At 39.8% G+C, this 27,785-nt stretch overlaps 2 protein-coding genes across 4 annotated transcripts; one reads left to right on the top strand and one right to left on the bottom strand.

Moving 5' to 3' along the window:
- Positions 1-5: 5 nt before the first annotated feature.
- On the top strand, positions 6-3,617 carry card19 (caspase recruitment domain family, member 19; the record flags this gene model as incomplete). Of its 2 annotated transcripts, XM_084100635.1 has the most annotated exons (6): positions 6-78; positions 1,148-1,287; positions 1,393-1,549; positions 2,273-2,335; positions 2,424-2,489; positions 2,577-3,617. In XM_084100635.1, 6 exons carry the CDS (start codon positions 72-74, stop codon positions 2,681-2,683), a joined length of 540 nt encoding a protein of 179 aa, XP_083956761.1. In that variant the 3' UTR covers positions 2,684-3,617. The 2 variants fall into 2 exon arrangements, with proteins under 2 accessions (XP_083956761.1, XP_083956762.1); XM_084100636.1 differs by lacking the exon at positions 6-78 and having other exon boundaries at positions 1,141-1,287.
- Positions 1,777-26,700, bottom strand: ninj1 (ninjurin 1). 2 transcript variants are annotated; one of them, XM_084100649.1, is made up of 4 exons: positions 26,541-26,700; positions 7,853-8,084; positions 4,816-4,990; positions 1,777-2,658 (listed from the first exon to the last, which is right to left on the bottom strand). In XM_084100649.1, exons 1-3 carry the CDS (start codon positions 26,595-26,597, stop codon positions 4,845-4,847), a joined length of 435 nt encoding a protein of 144 aa, XP_083956775.1. In that variant the 5' UTR covers positions 26,598-26,700; the 3' UTR covers positions 1,777-2,658; positions 4,816-4,844. The 2 variants fall into 2 exon arrangements, with proteins under 2 accessions (XP_083956775.1, XP_083956774.1); XM_084100648.1 differs by lacking the exon at positions 1,777-2,658 and having other exon boundaries at positions 2,735-4,990.
- Between the last annotated feature and the right edge of the window lie 1,085 nt (positions 26,701-27,785).

Raw genomic sequence — 27,785 nt, 5'->3', positions numbered from 1 at the left:
TTTCACCATGGTTTCCGCCCCTCCAACACCATGGGCGTTTCCAAACAAAAGACAACAGAGGGCACTTCAGAATGGGAGGTCAGTCAAACTTTGTTACTGCTGTTTTGTTTGATGTGAAGTATAAATTTGAAATCAGGATAGTAATTTTACTTTATAAAGTGTGCTTTATAGGATGCATATACTCGCTGCTCACAAACTTGAACTGGTTCGACTAACGTTAGTTTTGCTTCGACAGTTGTTGCTCGACTACTGCGGTGTCTTAAAGTCTACTCTGCTTAATATGTTGCATTTCAGAAGCTCTATAACCAGCTGATATTGTACTTCTGAACTTATAAGGCGGTTTGTTGGCTAAAAGTCATAAAAAATAACCCTCAAAAGTAGGTTTGACAGTCTAGCATTCACCGTGTCTTTGCTCAATGTAATATTATTCATGAAGTTGCGACATCTTCCGGCCGAAATGTGCACTGCGTTCATTTGAATAGAATGGATTATTTAAAGTCCCCATGAAATCAAGATTGAAGGTTTTTGGGGGTTAGAATGAATGTTAGCCTTACTGTAATCTATATAAGCTAGTGTGCTCCAAAACAATGACAAAATTCACATTTAGAAGATATAAGCATTCAAAACTTACAGTCTCTCACTTCTGCCAATATGGATTAATGATTTTGATGACATCTCTCTGCACTTCAGCTTCTCATCAGGTTTTCTGTCCAATCAAATGCTCTGTGGAATCTAAAATGTCCTACATTTTAAATAGACGCTGAAGCTGCAGGCTAAAATCTGTCACTTGTTAATACATTTAGCCTACTATTTTTTACATGGTGACATAGGGGATAGGGAGTGATTCAGACAGTGTAAGCATGCTTTCCATTGGGGCGAATAAAGTCTGGTTTCACATTAGTGTCATGTACGCATGGTATACCACCAAACATATCAGACCCATTTGAATTGTGCACAGAATGCTTTATTTTAAAGCAATATGGAGGAGAAATGGTTAGAAGAAACTGCAGCTTTACATTGAATAATACTGCGCGTTTCAAGGCACTTCAGTTGGCCTTTAAAGGATTAGTTCATCCAACAAATTGTTTTTGTCATTTACTTACATGTTGTTCTAAACCTGTATGACTTTATTCTTTGTAAATGACAGAGAGCTTCCATGAACAGCTGCAAATAGACAGCTGGTTCCTGAAATCGGACCGACGTCTTGATACAGAACTGGTGGATAAACTCATCCTGCAGCTGAACCGAATCTACCCACAGATCCTGACTGACAAGGAGGCCTCCAAAGTAAGAGCTCCACCTTCAGTAATACAGAGAAACTGTCCAGTTGTCTTTTAGGGAATATCTGTAATATAACTTATTTTTTCCACTAATCATTTTCCCAAACATTAGTTCAGGGATTTGGATGTTCCCACCTGTATCAGGCTGGCGGAGCTGCTGTCTCATCTACAGGAGAAAGGAGAAGAGGCATGTCGAGAGTTTTACCGCGCTCTTCACCTCCATGTGGAAGATGTTTACTTCAGCTTACCCACGCGCCTTCGACTCAGAGGTTTGGCAGAATCATCATTTTCCAGTCACAACCACGTCATTCTTTTGAGGATATTCATTTGGTTTTGCCACGCATATAATTTCTTATTCACAGTGGTTGTAGAAATGTATTATTAAGCCTCTGTTATTAAGCCTCTGGTGCTCCAAACACACACTCATCTCGGTCAAAAGTGGCCAAACACCTCAAATGAAACTTTTTTTGAGTCAAATTAATGTAATATATTTTTGTTAAATAATATTTTTTATTTGATATTTTATTTGTAGTTTTATGGTAAGTAATAATTATGCAATAATTATGATCCATTTTTCTTACAATTTTTACAATACAATTCTATAATGATTCTATACAAATCTAGATGATTTTTTTTATAAAAAAAAAAAAAAATTCAATTAACCCCTACATTGCTGTGTTTTTTTCAGCAATGTGGCTGATTTCTCTGTATTTTCATATATTAATACATTTCCCATTCATTTCTTTGGTGGTCATTTTTTAACCATGTTAAGTAAAAGTGTCACTTTTTTTTTTAAGGACCATTTAACCTTTTCCAATCATGTCCACAATTTTTGTGTGTGTGTTTTCACACAGCAAGTGCCATAATAGTCACCAAGTACCTTACCATTCCAAAGAAGTAAAAAATCAAAAGTGACCGAAGAGCACTAGAGGGTTAAACTTGATTTCATTTTTGGTTTGTCTTTGACCACCAGGTTTTATTCTTTTTTGTAGAGTCTGGTGATCCAGTCAGCCCAATCCCGATTCCCATAGAAAGACATGTATTAAATGACCACAGTAAGTGAGCTATTTCTGTGACCACACACTAGTAAACGCACACAATTTACGTAAGTGATGTTCCATCATGTTTTTTGTCATTGCACAGGTCCGTTTTTCTTCCTCAGTTGTTTCAGTGTGGCTGTAGGAGCAGCTCTGCTGTATTACTATGGTGGTAAGTGCACAAACTTGTTAATATCTTCATACCCTCATCAAAAAATCCATCCCCTAGACTGAAAGCGCTCAATGTTTTCATCTGCAGAGTCCAAGCAGGTGTCAGGCTCCAGCAGCGCTCTGGGTCTGGCTGCGATGGGTCTCAGTAGAAAAGTGCGAGACGTTCTCATCTGGTACACAGAAGATGGAAAATGATGGATTTTTTGCTGCCTTAAAAAAAAGTTGATTCAAAAATACTCAAATATCCATGTCAAAAATATCAAAAAAATATTTTAATTCAGGTATATATACTATGTATATACAGAAATGATTGCCATGAGGCAAAATTCCAAAGATTTAACTTTAAGGTTTGGTGCCTAAATATGGAATCTCTTGTTACAATTTTAAATATAACAATACAATGATTTATATAACTACATACAGTTATGCATTCGAAATAATAGCCATTTACATGCCATAAGAAGAGCAGGAACTCATTACTATTAAACACTCTTACACTAAAGTATTCAGTTGAAGTTAACATGCAGAGCGGCTGTTAATGATGCAACCCTTATTTTGTTTGTGCATTTGTTGTTAAAAACAGACCTCAAACTTATTTCTATATTTATGTATAGTCAATACCTTTCAGTTCTCACAGACTGTCTCACAGACTAATTATATTAGTAAAGTGTGGACACAAAGGAGTCCACATTTCCAAATTCAGTACACTATTTAGTACATACAAAACTGGATAAACATGACAAATCATGTAGATCAACGTGTCAGAATATTTTGACACGTAAGACACTAAAGACTACAGGTAAAGCTGATCCTCTGAGTACTGGGAGCTTGTTACTTTGTAATACATTTTGTTTTGGGCTGAGGTTTAAACAGATATTTTATTTGAGCATGTTTATATAGCTTGCTTTTATACTGACAGCATGTTTGCACTGGTTTGTGTACTAATAATTGATATCAACTTGTGGCCTTGTTTCTGCAGTGCGATTGTACAACAACTGTTTTGTAAATCTTATTTGAAACTGATATTTTCAGCCTTGAAACATTCACAATAGTTAACTGAGAAACTGTTTTTTTTGTGTGTGTGTGTGTGTGTGTCAGGGTTTAATAAAACAATGCTTTGGAAGTGTTACTAATGTATTTGGAGATTAATTTGATTTTTACGTCTTGATATACCAAAACAAACACCTGTGGACGAGTTCCCCCCCAAAAAAGTATTTTTTCCATTGATGTCAGAATAAATGTTTTGCCCTTTAATACAGCAGCATCAAAAAGGCCAGAGTGCAATATGAACATGGAGGCAACTGTAAGTAGCTCTACTATGGATCTCTGCACTGTAATAATGACTAAATGCACTTCTGTTTCATGATTTGTTTTTCTTTTATGACACAATCCTGTTATCTTAAAATGTAAAACATCTTTGGTCATTTATTCAAATGATATCCATATAAAATGTACAAAAAGGTCAAGAAATATATAAACATCTGATCGTGAATAATCACAACAAATATGAAAACACTTAAACAGCTTTACATTTTTGAAAGAAAAAGACATTGTAGATCCTAGTCAGTAGAGGGCGCTCTTATATAGTCAATGCAAACAGACAACATGCATTAGGCTACAAATTGAACAACAAAGCTACAGTTACGATTTTTTTGGGTGACTAATAAAAGAAAATGTGCTTATGTAAGATAATTTATATTCATGTGTAGTGAAGGTACTGAAGTTTGTGAGAAAAGATCCTTTCTGGATCGAAATTCTTAAGCAATTTATCCTTACTTTCTTATTCATGCAGCAAGGCCTCTAAAGTAAAAACAAACCCAAACGTGCGGTGCGAGAGAGTTGCAATGTGTTGAGCCACACATAAATGAATCTATACATCTCCTCCCTAAAGGCCGCTAATACAGTGTCTGAAGACTATCAGGTAGGCAGTATAAAGGTCACGTGAGGTGAGGTGTTACTGTTCATTTCAGGCTTGAAGGTGTCACATCATGGACAATTGTTTGGCTGTTCTTTGGGACTTAACATGTTTAAGTCATAAAGTAACGATTCTATTAGAATTTTTGTTCCAATTTTATCATTACGGTGCATTATGTAATTAAACAATTACCCATATAACAATTATATGTAATTGCAATTTTTAAAATTACATTTGTTTTCATCAGAATTTATGATTCACAAGTTATATTATCTACCCTGTTATCGTGTCATTTCTGTGACTAAAAACAAAGTTTCTTCATGTAAAACATAAGGCATATTTACATAGAGGCACATTTGAGTATTTCATGACTACATATAATTTTTGATAATAAATGTCCAACTATATATACCTGTAGGAAACCCTGACCAGCATTGCCTGTTAAGATTTTTTCTCTTCTGGTCTTTGGACGCCAAATGCTGTGATGAAAACATTTACTACTACGATGATAAACACGAGAGCTGTGGTGATGTTCTCCAGAAGATTCAGTATGAAGTGTTTACTTGAGTCATTCAGATTCCACTTCACTGCAGGACAAAAGCAATAACAGCAGATCATTATGTAATTCAGAACTTTTACATAAAAGAAAAGGCTTCTTAAATAAAAATTAAAGGTCAAATTTGGGCCTGGAAAATAATTACATGGTGTCAAAATCTACAACATCACACACTTTACTCACTGCTCAAGTTCAAAAGAACCTTCATGATTACTGTAAAACCTTCAATATTAAAAATGATGCCTAATTTACCCCAATTACAAGATGATTGTGTTAACAATGGATTCCACTGTAAAGCACAGAGTTGCGTTTAAGGAAGTACCAGACAGTTAATGATTGCTAGAAACAGGAGGCTGGATGCTGTTTAAGTTGAAAAGAGGAAGGGATATTTCTCAAATTATGTCCGAACCTCTTTCTCAACAGAATGATTCATCTGCTCTTACTCACTATTTGGACAAAAATAAAAGTAAAAGCATTCCTAATGGGAAACTTTTACCACCTGATACAAGCATCACAAAATACTGATTGTATTACAACCTTTCTGCTACGTATATACTAGTACAGTGGTTTTATTATATTATTTTATTATGCAGTACTGTATGTATACTGTGCACATGAAATGCTATGTATTCAATGAAACTGACAGACTGTAAGCTCCTTTTAGATATTATTATTTGATTGAATGGCCAGATGTTAGGAAAAGTTCACATCTTTCTTAGAAATCGAGTTATTTTTAGCAAGATTTTCTTTGAATAATGACTTAAAGGGATGGTTCGGAGTAATTTCAACCTAGGGTCCTTTGCACCATGACCTCGAGCCAAACACCCCCCCAGAAGCTTTTTTCCCCTTGGTTGAACATTATTAAAGTTAGAGCTTATTTAGAGATATCAGCCAATATATATATATATATCAGGCTTAGTTCCGGCACTAATAGATCCAAGGTTGTATCTCGTAAATTACCCCACTAATAATGTGAGAATGGTACCAGACTTATACAGTAGTACAAATAGGTTCTGTACTCATAAAACAAGGCATTGGAAAGTTTGTAAGTACATCAGGAGTTTATTTAAATAACAATTGCCTGATGGCTTATGCTACCGCTAACCCAGACGCCAAGGTCACTTCTTTGATTTGGGAAAAGCCCATAAAATTCCTGGCAGTCCTGATATCACGCTGAGCCGGCCCAAAGTTGCAAGGGTGTTTTTTCCACTCACAGGTGCTAGAGGGAAGCGAGACGGCCACCATTCAACCCCCCAAAAAGTCATATAACCATTCCAATGACTCCGAAGCTGTTCAGTTAAGGTAAATTAAGCTAAAAAAACCCTGCATAGTTCCCCTTTAATAATGTTAATGTTCAACCCAGGGGAAAAAAGCTTCTGGGGGGGGGGGTGTTTGGCTCAAGGTCATAGGTTTAAAGGAACCTAGGTGGAAATGACTCCGAACCGTCCCTTTAAATTTTAATATTTTCCTCACACAAAGTTATCAAATGATCTCAAAACACTTGGAATATAGTGTCTACATTGTACTGAGTACTTTTATCATGTTTTCATGTTTCTTTTTGTCCTTTTTTTTTTAGCTTAACCTTCCAATCTATGGAGGAGGGCATGAACATTCCTTAGAACGTCTCTTGTGTGTTCATACAAAGTCATGTGGGTTTGGAAAAACATGAGAGCGAGTAAATTTACACACAAAAAGAAATATCTGCATACTGCTTTACATACTACCTAACCAGTTTAAAAAGGTTTCATTTAAATGGTTTCTTATGGTCTTAAACGTGTTTGTGTGTGTGTGTGTGTGTATACATATATATATATATATATATACACACACACACACACATATACTGTATATAGTACAGGTCAAAAGTTTGGAAACATTACTATTTTTAATGTTTTTGAAAGAAGTTTCTTCTGCTCATCAAGCCTGCATTTATTTGATCGAAAATACAGAAAAAGATTTTAATATTGTGAAATATTATTACAATTTAAAATAATTGGTTTTCAATTTATTATACTTTAAATTATCATTTATTTCTGTGATGCAAAGCTGAATTTTCAGCATCATTACTCCAGTCTTCAGTGTCACATGTGACATCCAGTCTATCACGATCCTTTAGAAATCATTCTAATATTCTGATTTATTACGAGTGTTGGAAACAGTTCTGCTGCCTAATATATTTGATGAATAAAAGGTTAAAAATAACTGCATTTATTCAAAATAAAAACATATTTTCTAATATTCTTCTTTACTATCACTTTTTATCAATTTAACACATCCAAGTATTGATTTATTTAAAAAAAAAAAAAAAAAAAAAAAAAAAAAAGACTGACCCCAAATTACTGACCAGTAGTGTATATTGTTGTTACAAAAGATTTCTATTTTTAAAACATTTGCTTCTTTTTTTTTTTTTTTTTTTATTCATCAAAGTATCCTAAAAAAGTATCACAGGTTATGAAAAAATATTAAGCAGCAGAACTGTTTCCAACTTTGATAATGAATCATCATATAAGAATGATTTCTAAAGGATCATGTGGAGTATTGATGCTGAAAATTCAGCTTTGCATCACAGAAATAAATGATAATTTAAAGTATAATAAATTGAAAACCAATTATTTTAAATTGTAATAATATATATCAATATTACATTTTTTTCTGTATTTTTGATCAAATAAATGCAGGCTTGATGAGCAGAAGAAACTTCTTTCAAAAACATTAAAAATTTTAATGTTTCCAAACTTTTGGCCTGTACTGTATATATATATATGAGAGCGAGTATGTATATGTGTGTATATATATATATATGATTAGATATCCTATGGAAGGAGGATATCTAATCATGTATTAATTCTTGTCTCTATATTTTGGGTTCTCTGTTTGGATGAGCTTCTTTCACCTATGAAGATGAGCAAGACTCCCACGATGATCTGGAGGATGAGGGAGATGCTGATGAGAGGGGTGTAGAAGGAGAACGAGGGTCCCAACTCCATGACGGTCTTCAGCTGGGATGCGTTGGCCATCAGCAGGGCTATATCCAGCATGCTCTCCGCTGCACTCTTCTTATTGGCGTAATGGTTCATGTTAATTGGGGTGTTCCTGTTCCTTGACCAGCGGCTGTGCTGAGGATGCTGAACACAACCATGAAAACCCACATGTGATGTTACTTATAAACAGACAAGGTAATGAGTACGTGAGCATCATGCAATGTTTACAGAGGTAGATGGGGAAAATTATCTGTGCAAACAGTGTTATTTTAGAATCATTTTTATACTAGTATAGATTTGCTAATATTTTCAATTGGCTTATATTTTTATATATTCACTTTTCATTAACTAAGTTAGTTAAATTTGTATTCATTTTTTAATATTAATAATTATCTAATTATTTTATTTCAGTTTTATTTTTTGTTCAGTTTCAGTTTTTATTTATTTCCATTTTCCAGTTTATTTACAGTAATTTTATTGCTTCAACTATAAACTTAATTCAGTTCTCTGGCATGCAAGACAACATTTATCATTTTAATTTACTTAAGGTTTTTCATCTAATATTTATAATTTATTTCAGATTTTTTTTTTTTATAATTATTTTTTTTTAAGTTAATAATGATAACCCTGTTTGCAAACAGTTCAAAATGGTTTACCCTATATCGGGAAAGGATCCTTTTATGGAACAAAAAACATATTTCATCGACTTATTGGACTTATGTTGTTTATATTGTTCTCTGATTCAAGGGTTCGGTTAAGGGTGTAGGCTTTGACAGTTTCATAGAAATATTGTTTGAGGACCATGATTTTGATAAAGCAACATGCCCCTACTTGGGTAGATCACAGTAAACTTAAATCGATTATGGTTGTTGGAGACTTAGAATTTGCATAGAATTTGACTTATGCGCAATGTCTTTTGCCATGCAATACGCATCAGATGAATTGCTGTAATGGGTCATCTTAGTTCACATTTCTCAGTTTTAGAGGGAACTGAAAGTCAGTTGTTTTTTTCTCTCTAGGATAAGAGATGTTTGTGGCATGGGTTAAAGGAAGGGGTGAGCAGTTATTTGGCCCTGACATGATTTCCTTCCTTCTGTTTTAAACACAAGTGCATGGGATATTAAAAATCACTGGTAGGGTTATAGAAACCTCTGTACCACAGAAACTTTTCAAAAGTCAAATTAATTCCCTAAAGCTTTCATTCCAGTAGAATTTTCTATGTATGACTGATTGTTTCTTTAAATGAAAACATAAGAATTCTCATCCTTTTAAAGCTGCTTTTTGGTAGATTAGAATTCCTCTGTGATGTTCAACAACTATACCATGAAGCATTAGAGTCACTGGACTAACTGGTCACATTAACAGAATACAAATAACAAGAGTTGCAAAAGTCCTATTATCAAGCAATAAGACATAAGAGGCCTTGCAATAGTTATTTTACCATTGGTAACGTCCGTTCTTAGAAACAACACAAAGGCACAAAGTACCTAAAACTTCCTTTAATTTTGCGGTAAACCCAATCTATTTTGTAAATGCATGTTATAGATTTTATTGGGAACGATTAATTGATGTTAATTTATACATATACTGTATAGTCATGTGAAAATGAAAGGAAAGTTAGGACACCCTATTGAATTCTATGGTTTTACATATTAGGACATCATAAAAAATCATCTGGTCCTTGGCAGGTCTTAAAAAGAGGACCTCAGATGAGCAACAACATGTGACATTATTTAACAAAAACTAGGCCAAAATGGAGAAGCCATGGGTGACAAATAGGGTTGCAAAGGGGCGGTAAATTTCCGGAAAGTTTCCGGTAAATTTCCCTGGGAAGTTAAGCTGGGGAATTTTGGAAATATTCAAAAATATATATATATATAAAAAAAGCGTGCTGCATTTTTAGTCATTTTGGCTCAGATACAGGATAATACATTCGCTTTAACAAGCATGCTGTTCATTGCCACGGCAACCGCTTGCACGTCCACTCTGAAAGTAACTGTACACATAAAGCCTCCATTATACTTCTGCGTCAAACTCGCAGAAGCCAAACCGGAGCCTCTACGCTGTAGGCAACGCGTTGGTTTTCATTTATGCTTCTGCGTCGTTGTCCGCATTGACGCACGCAGAGGGAGCATGTGAAACCCGAGGGAGTGGTCCTAGCAGACCAATCACAGAGTTTGCGTCCGCGTAGAGTTGACGCGTTGTTACATTTTTGGAGAGGTGCACGTCAGGGTGCGCCGAAGGGTACGCGCGCTACACATAGCCTACGACGTAGTTACGGCGTAAGTTCGACGCAGAAGTATAAACAGGCTTTAAGAGATGGATAGATACATTATTTAAGGTTATTTCTATTCGTTAGAATATTGATATATGAACTTGTTGTCAAGTAAGCCCTGTTGCGAGCATTTGCATCTCTCTAAACTTTCAGTGTGCTGCACTTCTCTAGTTGACTTCTGCACCCCCCCACCCCCCCGCCGAAAATATCACGTTAATTTTGAAAACGTAATTCCTTTTGTGGATCCTTTTGGTCTTTCTCCATGTTTCTTTGACAAATATCAGTGTCTCAGTCTCACGCACGCTGCACGCGAGTTAACCACGCCTACTTATTTACATGGCGCGGTATACATGGAATAAAAAATTCTGCGGTAACGATATATAGCCTATACCGTCATACCGCCCAGCCCTACTTATGTGGTAAATAAAGTTATGCTAGCTTATTTAGCATCTAACTTATCAGCTTGCTATCTACTAGATCAATACATTTGTATGTTATATTTGCAATTTAAACATTTAATAAATATATTTCCCCATAATATCATCAAAACGTACTTCACTTTGTTTAGTCCACAGGCTCAAATGTGTGCCTTCAATAGTCTTGTGCTTTGGGCTTCTGTACATGTGATGGAGGCATGCACAGTGCCAGTAGGGGGTGTGGTCTCAATAGCCATGCAGTAAGCAGTGTGCTATGTGCATGTGATTGAGGAATGGCATGGATATTCAAGTGTATTTGAATGGCATCTGTTTGTTTTAGTGAGGATTATGCTAAAATATACTTTCCTCAAATATATTTAAGTTCCCTATGAAGAGCCAACCTTCAACTTTGAAAATTCCCAGTTTATTCCCGTTTATTCCCATAAATTCCTGTTAATTCCCTTAAATTCCCATTAATTCCCATGGAAAGTTTTCATCTTTGAAAATTCACAGAATTTTGCAACCCTAGTGACAAACTAAGTACAGCCTTACTGCTTCCATAGGAATTAAGAGAGTAAGTAGCAGTCAGGCATGATATTAGAATGATATTAGAGAAGCAATTGTTGCTGCCCATCAATCTAGGAAGGGTTATAAAGCTATTTCCAAACTATTTCAAGTCCATCATTCTACCGCGAGGAAGATAATTCACAAGTGGAAAACATTCAAGACAGTCGCCAATCTTCCCAGGAGTGGATGTTCCAGCAAATTCACCCCAAGGTCAGAACGTGCAATGCTCCCAGACATCGCAAAATAAACAAACATACAAGAATTACATCTCAGACTCTACAGGCCTCAGTTAACATGTAGTTCATCACAGTACATATGAAAGATGTATGGACAAGTAGGCCTATGTTTGGAAGGGTTGCCAAGAGAAAGCCTCTTCTCTCTAAAAAGAACATGGCAGCACAGATTAGGTTTAAACAAACAAAACGACTTCTGGAACAATGGCCTTTGGACAGACGAGACTTTTGATGTTTGTCCACAATGCACAGCACCACGTTTGGCAAAAACCAAACACAGCATATCAGCACGAACACCTCAGACCAACGGTCCAGCACTGTGGTGGAGGGCTGAGGATTTGGGCTTGTTTTACAGCCACAGGACCTAGAGTCAAATGTGAGGCCATCTGTCCGACAGCTAAAGCTTGGCCAAAATCGGGCTTTTTCTTTTTAAACAAGATAATATACAACTGGTCATGTGATCCGTGAGATTTACCTTTCTGAGAACACTAAGAGGAAGAGCTCTGTATGCCTCTCGCTAATGCGACTCTGTGAACACAAAAGCATTATTCTTCTCTATGGTGAAAGAGAGGAGAGGTCAGGCTGCAGGTGTGCTTTTGGTGTCACATTATTACGTCTGCTTTGTGTTACTTGACTCTCTCCAGCTGGTAAGCAGACTTGCGTCTTCAGTGTAAACAAAATGTATGAACTCCCCCAGACTACTAAGTTTATGTAATGTCAAAAAATGTCTCGACATTGGTTAAACTGGCTGCATACCCAAATGTTGTCCAGGCTCTTAGGTGGAGTGCTGGACAAGTGTTGACTTTGGGAGTGGTTCAGTCTAGCTGCCCTCTTTCCATGAACCCCTTAACATTCAGATGCTGACACACAGGGCTTGACATTAACCTTTTTTTTTTTTTGCTCACCAGCCACTGTGGCTAGTGGTTTTCCAAAGTTATTAGCTACTCAGCATTTTCACTGGCCACAATTTTGACATTGATACCATGTGAAAAAACTGTCATATAGATATTTTTGATATTATCTCATAATTTGTCCTGATGCACGGATCCATTATACTGTTACACGTGTTTTCTTTCTCAACTGTTAATGTTCACTTAAAACATAACTGAATACCTATCAAGATCACCATTTTTGCATTATTTTGAGTGTATTTGACTGTTTAAGCGCAATAAGCAGCAAAAAAGAACTAAATTTAGTACTGAGAGGCGACTTTATGTGCAGCTGGTATTGTGAATCTGTTCTGTGGAAAATGAGTATTGAAAGTGTTTCAGATATTTCAGTATCGATATGTATCGAAAAATTTATATTTTTGACAACATTGCGCTTAGTTTATTATTTCAGATGCATTTTTAAAAGACTACAATTAAAGTGTGTAGTGACTGCGCTACACGCCACTGCTGAAATCCACCGGATTTGGCAGGTTGGCGGGTGTTGTCAAGCCCTGCTGACTATACAACACCCTTCCAGAGAAAACTGAACCAGTTATATAAACATAACAGCCTGGGGTCTCTTCCTCTTTCTTGCTATGGATCTTGCAGCTCTATTAAAAAACAAAATGTTATGTAAGCTGCCGGAGATGGCAGAAAAGTTCTACAGGCTACACTTAAATTAAACAATTGCATACACATAAATAAAGCTATCATAAGACATGGCAACCCCAACAGATTATAATGACTTACATGGGCTGCCTAGTAGTCCAGTCATTTTCTGAAAAAAGGTTGAACAAATTGCAACAGAAGCAAACTCAACTGATTTTGTATCCTCAATATGTCCTGAGTAAGGAAAAAAAAGTCCCGAAGAATCCCATTAGGGCAAAGTTTTGAAAAAGACCCAAATATAGCCTATTCATACGCCTATTCATTCTTTTTCTTACTTGAATAGGGTAAAAATTTTAACCTTTAGATATCACCATGAAAATTACTGAGTTGATTACTTACATCAAGACAAACAAAAAATGTATTACAAGTTTTTTTTAAATTGTTTGTTAACATGGACAAACGGTGCATAATCTAATTACGTATGTGCTAAGTTGCATAAATACCACAACAGATCTAAACATTGGGTCTAGCCAGGTGAAAATGTCTTGTTAAAATTAATACATTTTTTGTTTGTCTTGATGTAAGTAATCAACTCACTAATTTTAAAAAACACAGGAAGTTGTGCTGTTGCCACAAGCAACCACTGTTTAGAGCAGCGAAGAAGAAATGAAAACGCAAATTTTCAAATGCAGGCGTGCGGCAAGCGCATAATGTAAGAGACGCTGGCGCCCAACATCAAATGGCAAACGTAATGAAAACGGAACAAAACTGCGCTACTTGTTATTTTGTGCTTCACGGACCATTAAACAGTTTGGAACAATGCAGCGCGAGCCGATCTTGATCAAGCTAACTGTTACACTGTTGCTACACAGCGCTAAGAGATCCAGTGAAGAAAGCATTTGAATTCGCCACTGAAGTAATAACATCGCTGCGAGATCTACGTTAGTGAGAAGCATTCACATTCTCCGTTATTAACGGATCAAACAGCGCTGACGTGGAAACCAGGAACATTGTGCTTTCAAGTAACGTTACGTTGGTTTTATTTTGACATTATGAATACAATTGCTGCCCTCAAATGTTAATCTGAAATAAAATAAACCTTTGTTTATAACTTAAAGGAGCTGTATGTAAGAAATCTATTTCAATTAATCATAAAATGGCCCTGATGTGTCACTAGACATTAAGAAATCATGTTAATTTCAAATACTTATATCACTGACAACAGTAGCCTAGTATGGCTAGGATATTGTCATTTAAAAAGTGGACTTGCAGCCCTCAACTGATGTTGATGTTGTCATTTTGTGTTTTGGCCTGACGCGCCTCCCTCCACCTATCTACCAATCACGAAGTCAGTAGTGTTTCGGGATCCGGGTTGCCAGCTTTGCTCTAACCTACCCTAACTCTAGTTGGAATAATAATGTCTAACGTTACTAAATCAAAAAGACCTCGTTATAATTCAGAAATTCGTCGTGACAAAGTCCGAAATAAAACCAGAATTTGTATAGGAGATGCTTTTGAAAGATGGAGACAGCTGAAAACGGAGAAGAATTTGAACACAGACGCCAACGTAGCTAATTTTCTCCTGGACAGGTAAGATTCATCTAACTTGTGCTTGGCTAACTTGTACTTGATATCAATGCACATATCATATATTCATGACAGTCGAACAAAGTTATGCATGTTCGTGCAAAGTATTAACGTTAGCTCACATGGACGTATGCCAACATTAGCAATGCATAGGAGCCCGTTTCTCTGTCTGTCATTATGCTGAGACGCTGAGGAAAACAACATTAGCACGCCCATTATGGCAATTTGAAACGTAATTGAGACAGAAGCCTAACTTTACCTCAGAAAAAATGATTCGACATTCGTTCTTCACATATATCGTGGACTAAGTTACACTTGCTGCAAGTTGACCTGTATTTCACATCACATATTTTAGCGTGTTATGGACGCGTGCTGCAGGGTAAGTAAAAAAAATACAGCTGGTCACTTTCACTTATAGCATCAGCTAAATGAATAGCTGTATTACACATAGTGACATAGGCTTGTGCTTGTACTTACATTAATGACAGATACATAACGTTACAAGTTAGACTTACAGCTACCGTTCTGTCACATACGAGCATATCCCAGTTAACACAGAACGTTCCCCTAACGTTAGTTTTTGGTTATTTTTTTTGGGAACCAAATACTAACGTTAGGGGAACGTTCTTTTTTGGTTTTATTTTTATGTAACCATAAATAACGTTCCCAGAACGTTGCAGGGTGGTTACTTTTAAATAACCTAAAAATAACTTGTAGAGAACGTTCCCTAATGGTTATTTTTAAGTTATTATTTTGCAACCATAAAATAACGTTCCCAGAACGTTGCAGGGTGGTTACTTTTAAATAACCTAAAAATAACTTATAGAGAACGTTCCCTAATGGTTATTTTTAAGTTATTATTTTGCAACCATAAAATAACGTTCCCAGAACGTTGCAGGGTGGTTACTTTTAAATAACCTAAAAATAACTTATAGAGAACGTTCCCTAATGGTTATTTTTAAGTTATTATTTTGCAACCATAAAACAACGTTCCCAGAACGTTGCTGGAAGGTTATTTTTTGAATAACCTAAAAGTAACTTATAGAGAACGTTCCCTAATGGTTATTTTTAAGTTATTATTTTGCAACTATAAAATAACGTTCCCAGAACGTTGCAGGGTGGTTACTTTTAAATAACCTAAAAATAACTTATAGAGAACGTTCCCTAATGGTTATTTTTAAGTTATTATTTTGCAAAACTGACTGGAATCAATTGTAAGACTTAGTACCACATACTGCCCTGTCACTGAACGGCACATCAGGGACTTGATGTCTTATAAGGGTACAGAGTTATACAATGCTATGAAAATCTTGACAAAATAATACAAATAAAGAAACTATGTCATTAACACCGTGTACTCAGCTCACTGAGGTTACAATTAAACAGGTTTTATTAAAATAGGAACAAATGGAACACACCAAAGATTTTTTCAAGATATTTTATCTGATTATCAAATAATTCCCTCCATCAATTCTACTTTTATGTAAATGCTGCGTGACTTACGTGTTTTGATGGGAGCGCGTTTTCATTTACTGTCTATGGGAGCGCGCGCTGAACATTCGAGTTGCATTTGAACTGGAGCGGAGGGCGTTACCATGGAAACGGGACGGCAGCTCAACTGACATAAGCTGTAACTCCGTCTCTCACTGTTGTTTTCACTACTTTCAGGTAAGTTTAGTCCCCAAACTTACATAAATAGTACATACAAATGCTTCTGTCACATTCTTTCATGTAAATGACACGCTTCCGTTGAATATTTACTTTGTAGAAATGATTTAATGTCTTCGGGAAAAGTCTGCTAGCATCTCAACCGTTAACAGCTAACGTTAGAGGTAGGTTAACTTGAGCTGTAAGTTTAGGTTTTTAATCACATTTTATGTGTATATGAGAGATGTTGATAGTTTTGTAAAGGTTTTGCTGGCAATTTTTCAATGTGTGAATGAAAGTAAACTTATTTATTTAACTTAAAAATATTCACTGGATGGTTAATTCATTGTTTTCACGTGACGTCACACCATTATAGGAACGCCCACCTGGAGGGCAAATGAAAGGGGTATTATAATGCCATTTGTGCTTAGTATTAACATGAATATACAATACAGTAGCCTAGTTTGAACCAGTTTAAGATTCCTAAAATTAATTTTATACTCATATGGCCAACTCTCTATTAAAAAATGGTAACACTTTATAATAAGGTTTCATTTTGTTAGCTTTAGTTAACATGAACCAACAAGTAGTGAACAATTACTTCTAAAGCATTTATTAATCTTAAAGTTAAGCTCAACATTTTCTAAGACATTTTTAAGATCCAAAGTTGTATCTGTTAAAATTTTAGTTAATGCACTGTAAACTAATATGAACACATAGGCCTATTTTTTGCCTAACAAAAAAAATAAATTAAATACCTAAATAATGCAAACAAGTCATTGGAAAACATTGGGCTGCATATAAAGAAACAAAATGCATGTGCCATGGATAAATAAAATGGAATCGCCTCACATAGGAGCCTGATAAAAATGCTTTTTTATTGCTTTTCTCATTTCCTTTTTTGCTTTTCAAGGCGATAAAAAAGAATATTACTGTTTACTTTTCTTTGTTATAATGTTACTCTTCTTTGTTATATTTACAGATGACTGGTGAAGATGGAAGAGGTTTCAAGTGCAGAATCTACATTTGCCTACTAATAAAAGTGTTTGAAAGTATAGTGTTAAATTAAATTTAAAAGTAGGTATTTTTATTTTGTTAATTTTATTAATTTGTTAATATTCTTACACTTTTTTGTGAATGTTTTGAATGTGCACAATCTACAACTAATAATTAGTGTTAAAAAAATGTTAAATGAAATGAAAAATTAAAAGTAGCTTTTTAGTAGTTTGTTTATTAATAAAACTGTTATGTTCTTGCACCTTTTGCGAATGTTTTGAATGTGATGCATACCCCATGATTGTGTTTTTTTTAGCAACAATTAAATAATGAATCAACAAAACCATGGACTGTATGCTGATTATTTATATATATTTACTGTTGTATTTTATTAAAGTAAAAAGAGATGAATATAGGTTAGATGAATGTTAGAATAATGTTAGGGGGACGTTAATATAACGTTCTGGGAACGTTAAGAAAACTTTACCGGCTAAATAAAAACAAACCATAAAAAAACGTTCTGGGAACGTTAAGAAAACTTTCCTGGCTAACCAAAAACAAACCATAAAAAATAACGTTCTGGGAACCATAAACTAACGTTCTGGGAACCAAAAACTAACATTCTGGGAACCATAAGCTTACATTCTGGGAACCTAAAACTAACGTTCTGAGAACGTTCTGGGAACCAAACACTAACATTCTGGGAACCATAAACTAACATTCTGGGAACCTAAAACTAACGTTCTGAGAACGTTCTGGGAACCGAAAACTAACGTTCTGGGAACGTTAAGAAAACTTTCCTGGCTAACCAAAAACAAACCATAAAAAATAACGTTCTGGGAACCATAAACTAACGTTCTAAGAACGTTCTGGAAACTAAAAACTAACGTTCTGGGAACCAAAAATTGTTAGCTGGGACGTTACATCTTTACGATTATATTGTCACATACGAGCATACATCTTTACGATACTGTCACATACGAGCATACATCTTTACGATACTGTCACATACGAGCATACATCTTTACGATTATATTTAACTAATGACAATTGGTAAATTTTTTAAACACATAATTACTCATCAAAATATCTCTCATGAAGCATAAACATAATTAACAGAAAAAAACTTACTGTGTACGTCTCGTCGGAAGCTCATTGAAGCAGCCTACATTTCTGCTGAATTCAGCTTATCTGGCAACCTCGAGTCAGGGGGGAGGGGGAGGGGATACACCGCTCTATAGTATTTTTAAAGTGATTGCAGTACCAGTTTTGGCCACAATCCTACATACAGTTCCTTTAACTACTACAATATTACATTTCATTTTTTTTATAAGGAGCTGTTTTTGTTTTATATGTCAATTATAGCTCCATCATTGCTCAAAGTAAAAAATGATCATACTTTATGATGTTAATAAAAAATAAAAAATGTAAATCAAGGAAATTTCTCTGGCATTTCTTTCTTTTTGCTGTATTGTATTGTATTGTATTGTTTTTTGTACAGTTATATTTTAAAACTAAAATACCTTTTATAAAATAATTCTATCAATTCATACAGGGCTAGTATGAATTGCAGCTGTATACACACCCAGGTATCGGATTAGTACTCGGTATCGGCCGAGTCCAGGTATCGGTATCGGGGAGGAAAAAAGGGTATCGGAACATCTCTAACTACAATACATTCACAATTATACTTCTGTTAACTGTATACCTTCATGTGTTGAATGTCATTTCTTGTTGTCTTACGAGAGGTTCTCTCATACTTGTGTAATATCTTACGCTAGGGGAAAACCTCTTTTCCACGAGATACTGAAGCCAAAAATTATCCTTAATTTTGCAATAATGTAAAACGCATTGCACCAGCATGCAGACATGGGCGAGACAGCTCGCGCGCCCATTGGCTGCTCTGCGGCAACTGCACCAGCCTATCGAGAGAGGCCCATCATGACGTCAGAACCAATGAGGGCGCTTCGCGCCCAATACGTCATGTCCCGCCAAAAGAGGGTGGGGCTTGGCTATAAATATAGCCTCGAGAGGCTGGTTTGACCAGTTTTTCATCTCTTCAGCGAAGCTCACGCATCGCTGGATCCAGAGAAGAAGCCACGCCGTTGGATTAAGCACTCAGCGGGATTAGCGCCACATCTGAAGCTGCTGGACGACAACTCGCCGCCTTCAGTCGCCGTTCCTGCTCACGCTTTCCGGCGTATATATCCTTTTACTGCTGTGTGTGTTCGCCACCGCGACACACATTTTTCTCTAAAAGAGCACGAGCGTCTTTATCAAGATGCCTCGTTCATCCTGTGGCTCATGCCGAGCTCCACTCAGCGATGGGGACCACCATGTCATCTGTGTTTCCTGCCTGGGTGAGGATCACGCAGCTCTCGCGCTCGCTGAAGGCGGCTGCCCTCACTGCGAGTTAATGCCTATGGTGACTCTGCGGACTCGCCTGGCATTTTTCTCCAAGACTGCACCTTCGCCCGCTGCGTTGCCGCGCCGTAAAAAGCGTCGCGCTCAGCTCCTCCATCCCGCGAAAGCTCGCCGGTGCGCCTGCCAGCTTCGCCGCCTGCTTCACCCGAGTCTCTCACTGCCGGTCAGCGGCCGCTGTCTGCCGCCGCTTCCGCCATAGGGGACTACGAGGAAGCTGAATGTGTGGAGGACGACAGTTGCTCTCTCCTAGCGTCGGGCAGTGAGGACTGGTCGAGCTCTGCGGACCTCGCACCGTCTTCTCACCGGCCCCCTGGGAAAAGAGCCAGCATTGAAGCGGAGCTTATGCGTCTGCTCGAGCAGGCCGTCGAGAGCCTCGGCCTTGAGTGGTCGACGCCCCAGCAGCCTGCACACAACCGCCTGGACGGCTGTTTTCTGCAAAGGGACCTTCAAGACCAGCGCCCTTTCTTCCTGAGCTTCACGAAGAGGTCGCTAAGTCTTGGAACGCTCCCTTTTCAGCCAGAGTGCGTGCTCCCGTGTCTGCAGCATTCTCCGTAGTCGACGGTGCTAAAGACAAAGGGTACCACTCTCTCCCCCCCGTCGAGGAAGCGGTAGCCGGCCATCTTTGTCCGCCCTCCGCTGGACGGCGTGCTAAGACGGCGCTGTCATCTAAAGCCTGCCGCACTACGTCAGCTTTGCACGGTCGCGCTTACACCGCCGCCGGGCAGGCTGTCTCGGCGCTTCATTCAATGGCCATACTCCAGATCTTCCAGGCCAACCTTCTCCGCAAAATGGACGAGGAAGGACCGGAAGCTGTGAGTCTGTCGGATTTGAGGAGCGCAACGGATCTCTCCCTTCGCGCCACTAAATCCGCTGCACAGGCCATAGGGCGGAACATGGCCTCTATTACCGTGGCTGAGAGGCACCTGTGGCTTACGCTCTCGGAGATGTCGGACTCGGAGCGCTCTGCGTTTCTCGACGCCCCCGTCTCCTCCGCTGGCCTCTTCGGATCTTCTGTCAAGGATTTCGCAGACAGATTCGCTGAGGTTCAGAAGACATCGCAGGCCATGAAACATTTCCTGCCCAAGCGCTCAAGCTCCGCAGCGGGTCGCCCTAAACAGCCGCCTGCTCGCAGCTTCCAGCCGCAACCCTCAGCTGCCGCCGCTCCACAGCGCGGTCAGGCCCGGAATCAGAGACCGCGCTCTCGCTCCGCCGCCCGGGCCCCGGCCGAAGATTGTGGTAAAGCCCGAGGCCTCTAAGTCTTCCTAGCCAGCTTAAGGAAGCGACGGTGTCCAAGTCCCGCTGCGGCCGGACTTCCACCGAAAATTTTCGCTCGTTCAGTTCCAGTAATTGCGACTGTTCCAGTGTATTCTGCAGTAAACAAGTCGGCAACATAGCCCGCTTGCCTGCACACAAACGCCGTTTTTACGGCGACCCAGATAAATCCCATAAAGAGTGTATTTTCTGGTATTCCGGCCACGGCCGATGGTGTTATGAGTGTAGTAAAATTGCCCACTGCCCAGTGCCCATTCCTACACACAAACACGGCCCGCCACACACGGCCCACACAAATAAAATCGACTCATGTCGATTGTGCAACAAATGTAGTGATTGTACCCACGTCCCAGTGCCCGCAAACACTACACACTGCATGTCTCACGGTTTCTGTAAAAACGAAACCAACGCACATACAGTCTGCACAAACAGACGGTGTTCTCAGCGTTTTGCATGGGCCCGATGTCCCGCGCCCTCATTCGCTCACAGACATAATAAACCCCACTGTGATCAGCGCGCCCCCAGTCTCACACGCTGCAAGCGCGGCGCTCATGTTACAGCGCACCGGTGCTCTCCGCTCGCCACTAGGTCGCGATCAGAGCCCAGATATCATTCTACCCCTAGCCACTCACGCGAAAGCGTGGGCAGAGCTTCCCGGGGTATCAGAGTGGGTGCTGAACATTATAGAAAGAGGCTATTCGCTACAGTTCGGTCGACGCCCGCAGCGTCAAGCGGCGCGAATCGAAACTACGGTGAAAGAGGAAGCAGCACACCTGCTTCGAGCCGAAATAGCGAAGTTACTGAGCAAAGGGGCTATAGAACCCTTATCACAAGCTCAGAGCGAAGGGGGCATGTACAGCAGATATTTTCTGGTACCCAAAAAAGACGGGGGTCTCAGACCCATTCTAGATCTAAGACGGCTAAACAAAGCACTTCTGAAACGACGGTTCAGAATGCTCACGACCAGGAAAATCCTCTCGCAAATTTGCCAAGGGGACTGGTTCATGTCGATAGATCTGAAAGACGCTTATTTTCAAATACAAATAGCGTCACGTCACAGGCGATTTTTGAGATTCGCCTTCGAGGGCCAGGCATATCAGTACGCAGTCCTGCCGTTTGGCCTATCCCTGGCACCTCGCGCATTCACGATGTGCATGGATGCAGCACTCGTACCCCTCAAGCTCCGAGGCATACGAGTGCTGAATTATTTGGACGATTGGCTGGTTCTAGCTCGATCACAGTCAGAGCTCATAGAACACAGGACCATATTACTCGATCACCTCGAGAATTTAGGTCTCAAAGTCAATTGGGCGAAGAGTTTGCTGTCTCCCAGTCAGAAAATATCCTTTCTGGGCACAGAACTGGACTCGCTGTCTATGACAGCACAACTGTCACCGCAGCGCAGGCTGAGTATCCAGCGCATGACAGAAACGTTTCGCCACGGCACGTTAGTCCCGCTCAAAAAGTTTCAGAAAATGCTGGGTCTCATGGCTTCAGCATCTTCAGTGCTTCAGCTGGGTCTGCTTCGCATGCGCCCGCTGCAGTACTGGTTAAAACCGCGCGTTCCACGCAGAGCGTGGACCTCCGGTCTTTTGCGCCTCAAGGTCGATCAGAAATGCATCGCAGCTCTGAAACCTTGGTCAGTGACCGATTGGTATCGATCAGGTGTAAGCCTGGGGACTTCCTCGAGTGTGAAGGTGGTTTCTACGGACGCCTCAACCTCGGGATGGGGAGCGCTGCTAGAGGGCAGACCGTTCTTCGGCCAGTGGTCAGAACGGGAGAAGCTTCTACACATAAACTGCCTGGAAATGATGGCAGTCGACAACGCGCTGAGGCGCTTTTGTCCCCATATAATAGGACACCACGTCCTGGTCCGTTCGGACAACATGTCAGTGGTGGCTTATATAAATCACCAAGGAGGTATCAGATCCAGAACCCTTCACAGGCTGAGGGACGCCTCCTGGTCTGGGCTCAGCACAATCTGCGCTCGCTCAGAGCAGCGCATGTGCCCGGCCACCTGAATGTGGTACCAGACAGACTGTCCAGGAACAATCTTCCGGCAGGAGAATGGTCTTTACACCCGCAGACAGTCAAACTGCTGTGGAGGACATTTGGCAGAGCGAAAATAGACCTATTTGCGTCTCAAGAGAACGCTCACTGTCAGGAATTTTTCTCCAAGAGCAGGGATGCGCTGGCCCACGTCTGGCCCCGCTGCCCGCTCTATGCGTTTCCCCCTGTCACGCTTCTACCCCAGGTGTTAGAGCGAATCAGGGAAAACGGATGCCCGGTGCTACTCGTCGCCCCATTATGGACGAACCAAGCCTGGTTTCCAGTCCTGATGCAGCTGACGAGTACCGCCCCGTGGCCGATACCGGTGAGGTGGGATCTCCTCTCGCAGGCAAACGGCTCGATCTGGCATCCTTGCCCGGAGCTTTGGTCCCTACACGTGTGGGCCATCAACGGGTACCCATTAACCTCCCAGCGGGAGTGTTAAACACGATCACGCAGGCTAGAGCTCCATCTACGAGACGGCTCTATTCCTCAAAATGGTCTGTGTTCACTAGCTGGTGTGCAGCGCGTGGCACTTCACCCTCACACTGTGGGGTGGCGGAGGTTCTTTCCTTTTTACAAGAGCTTCTGGATAAGGGCAGAGCCCCATCCACGCTCAAAGTTTATGTGGCGGCCATAGCAGCGTTCGCTGAACCAACGCTTGGCCACTCATTAGGAAGGAACGATCTGGTCATTCGCTTCCTTAGAGGAGCTAAGAGGCTGAATCCTCCCAGACTCGGTTCCCGTTTGGGACCTTTCCACGGTTCTGGAAGCCATGAAAGGTGCCCCATTCGAGCCAATACAATCAATAGACCTAAAACACTTGTCTCTCAAAACAGTGTTTCTTCTGGCTCTCGCTTCAGTGAAGCGCATAGGGGACTTGCAAGCGCTCTCAGTGAGCGCGACGTGTATGGAGTTTGGACCTAATGACTCGAGAGTCATACTCAAACCAAAGCACGGATATGTTCCTAAATCCCTCAATACACCGTTTAGGGCACAGGTGATCTCCCTGTCGGCCCTGCCGGTATCTGAAGAGGAAGGGGACGCAGGCTTCCTTTGCCCAGTCAGGGCGTTAAGAGCCTACATGTCTCGCGCATCCGTTTTCAGACAGACGGAGCAGCTCTTTGTTTTGTTCAGCGGACGTTCTAAGGGACTAGCCGCGTCAAAACAGAGTTTATCCAGATGGATAGTTGATGCTATAGCGCTAGCTTATACATCTAAGGGCTTGCAATGCCCGTTAGGTGTCAAAGCGCACTCCACGAGAGGCATGGCCTCGTCGTGGGCTTGGTCTAGTGGGATTGCCTTGCAAGATATCTGTATGGCGGCAGGCTGGGCCTCCCCGTCTACATTTATAAGGTTTTATAACCTCGAGGTTCCCGCTTTACAAGCTAAGTTGCTCTCGGTCTAAATTTCCAGTATTGCCTGCCCGATGCTATCGGCTCAGGATGCTGAAACTGCTAGAGCGTCGATCACTGATCGTCTGTATACTTCTGTGGGCAGTGCGTAAGTCCCCCATATTTATCAGTCCAGGCCCGAGTTCGCCCTGGCTGTGTGGAACACTTGATATAATCTGCTCTTATTAGAGCTCTATATTACAGGAATGATGCTATTCTAGCCCCTCTTCCCGGACTCTCTGTGAGTCCCGTGTGATTAGGCACTGTATGAGCCCCGGGCACCTGCCCTTGGGACTTTAGTGTTGTATCTCAAGCACGCACGGCGTTTTACACTGTGTTCCCCTAGCGTAAGATATTACGCAAGTACGAGAGAACCTCTCGTAAGAGAACGTACTCGGTTACTAACGTAACCTCGGTTCTCTCTAGAGAGGGAACGAGTACTTGCGTATCTTGCCGTGCATGCATCACGCTCCGGTTCGCTTCGGCGATGAAAAACTGGTCAAACCAGCCTCTCGAGGCTATATTTATAGCCAAGCCCCACCCTCTTTTGGCGGGACATGACGTATTGGGCGCGAAGCGCCCTCATTGGTTCTGACGTCATGATGGGCCTCTCTCGATAGGCTGGTGCAGTTGCCGCAGAGCAGCCAATGGGCGCGCGAGCTGTCTCGCCCATGTCTGCATGCTGCTGCAATGCGTTTTACATTATTACAAAATTAAGGATAATTTTTGGCTTCAGTATCTCGTGGAAAAGAGGTTTTCCCCTAGCGTAAGATATTACGCAAGTACTCGTTCCCTCTCTAGAGAGAACCGAGGTTACGTTAGTAACCGAGTACGTTTTCCTTTGCAGGTAGACTATTTATAGACCTGTGGCACTAGTATTAAAGTACAAGTAGTTAGTAGTACAACTGTGGTGCAGTTGACCATAATATTACTCAAATATTACATCACACCAAAGGTGTGATGGAGGTGGAGGTGTCTTTTCCACTTGGCATAGAAATTATAGCCACATGGAAATCACTGCCCTTTCAGTCTGCCTAAACTTACAATGTCTTAAACATTGGTGTTGCCCACAGGAATGATGATATGTTTGATTTTGTGTGTCTCAGGATGTTTGCTGGACGGAAAAAACACTGGTAGTAAGATGTTGCTCTAGTCGCTCTAACCACTCCACCTCAAATTTCTTTTCAGTGCAAACATTAATATAAGTGTAAAACAACACATTAAAATTCAGTTTAATTTAGTGAAAAACATTAATTAATAACATTAGAAATAGACTTCTAATGAGAAATGGTGATCTATCACAGCACTTAAAATACACACTTTACCTAATTTATATTTTACCCTAAAATATACCCACAAGTCTAGTAGTAGCAAGTAGGAAGTTCTAGTTGGTAACTACTATATAATAAATAAATAGCCTAATTTGTTATATATATAGAATACATTTAAGTATATCAAATATTGAGCGAAATGTTCACTCTCGGAATTCCGTTCTTAAAACATCTCATATAGTGAGATATAAAGTTATGAATTGACTTATGTTGAATAATGTTATGTTATTTTTGTTAATATTTAGGTTATTTACTTATTTTCGTGTCATGTGCAACAGTTATGGTGTGTTTAGACAACGCTGTACATTCCAATGCATTTATACCGCGTTTTAAATGCGAGTTATGTGTCGCCTCAACTGACAGAGTTTATTAGTGTGACTTTCAGAGTCTATATTGTTGAGGGTTACACGGCCCGGTGATCTCATCGTCGGTCTGGATGCAGTGGAGCGGAACACCATAGTAATGTATAAGAGGCTTGTTTCTCAACTTTAAACCGCTTTTGTGTTGTGTAAGCGAATACTCGTTGCCATTCACAACTTTCCGTTACTGGAAAACAAACATCTCGGACAGTCGAAAGCCACTTCGACCAGCAAGATTTACCCCCATCCCATCAGTTAGACTCATCCATACAATTGCATTACAGTATGGAGGATTATACACACGAACAGCCTCATTCCTTTAGTGACCAACAAAGAAACGCGTTCAGACTCCTCAATTAAACCCTCCGACATAAGTGCTATTCTGTCAATGTATTTTTGTCTAACCCCAGTGGATTTCATGGACACCAGCAGTATGCTATAATAGCTTCAACTTTTATACTAATATCCCATTGGCGGATGCGTTTGTTCTCTATCTGTTCAGAATCACTCACCTCTCCCGAATCACCTCTGTTAGCATCTCCATTTAACTCTATCTCTTCTGAAGCCATAATCCTTCCTTTGGTTGTATGTATCCGTTTCTAACAGTCCTTAAATAGCTGGGTTTCAGAGTGTTTGTGGTGCATTATGATCTCATGGAGGCTGGACAAACGACTGCCAATCACTGCAGTAGAGCTGTCCGATTCATTCTTCTGAGTCGGATCTTTTCAATCATTTCATAGGAAAAACATTTTCAGCTGGAAGATGGAAATTAATTTTAACATCGTTTAATGTAGATGCAAATTATATTTGCTAATTTCTGGTATATGCGAGCTGGTAAGACCACCCAAAACCAGTCTCAGCTTGGTGGAACTGGATTCTGTTGCAGCTGTAAATGACATAAGCGTAATTCTGACAAAAAATAATTTCTGACAAAATAACACACAGACACAGTATCATGGCTGCAACAAATCCTACAGCATAGTATTTAAATAAACAATTTTTTTATAGAAAAAAACGTAATAAACAGTAATATGTGCTATATATCCGAAATGTTTAGACTACATAAAATGGCATTTCTGCTCTGGATATAGGGCCTAGTCTTTATAAGAATGGCTTTTTCATACGGTTCTTTTAAATGAATTGTTCGAAAGAACCGACTCTTAGAAATGAGTCGGACTTCAAATCTTTATAGTCCATGCTCGATACGTTTGTCAACAAAGTTAGCCGCCAAACGCCCATAATCTAATACCAAAGGTCGTGCTCTTATCAGTGTAGAAATTATTATTAGTGTAATAAGCAGGTACGATCACTCCCAACGGTTTGAAACATTTTTAATTGGTGGAGTCCTAATATTTCATTTAGAGATGTGTCAGACATGACTGTGTGAGCCTAAATCGCGCATTGACCTTCGGATCGTTGATTCGGTGCCAACAGATTTGCAGAAGCAGGGGGGAAAAAAGATTTTGTCCATGTATCCGGGATCCGGACATCTGTGTTTGTGCTGCCATCTAGTGGTGGTTGAAACACAACTCACATGTATTTTAGCTACATGGTGTAATATATGGAATTCCATAGTAATAAGTAAAGCATATTGAAATCTCTCCTTCTGAATTAAAGGGGTAGCCTAGCCTGGTTCACCCAAAAATGAAAATTCTGTAATTTACTCACCCTCAGGTTGTACCAAACCTGTATGAATTTCTTTGAAGAAGATATTTTGAAGTAGGCCTATGTTTGTAACCAAACAGTTGTGTGGAACC

This window comes from Abramis brama (genome assembly GCF_963993115.1).
Source record: "Abramis brama genome assembly, chromosome: 23".
Lineage (NCBI taxonomy): Eukaryota > Metazoa > Chordata > Actinopteri > Cypriniformes > Leuciscidae > Abramis > Abramis brama.
This window is presented reverse-complemented; position numbering and strand designations above follow the sequence as displayed.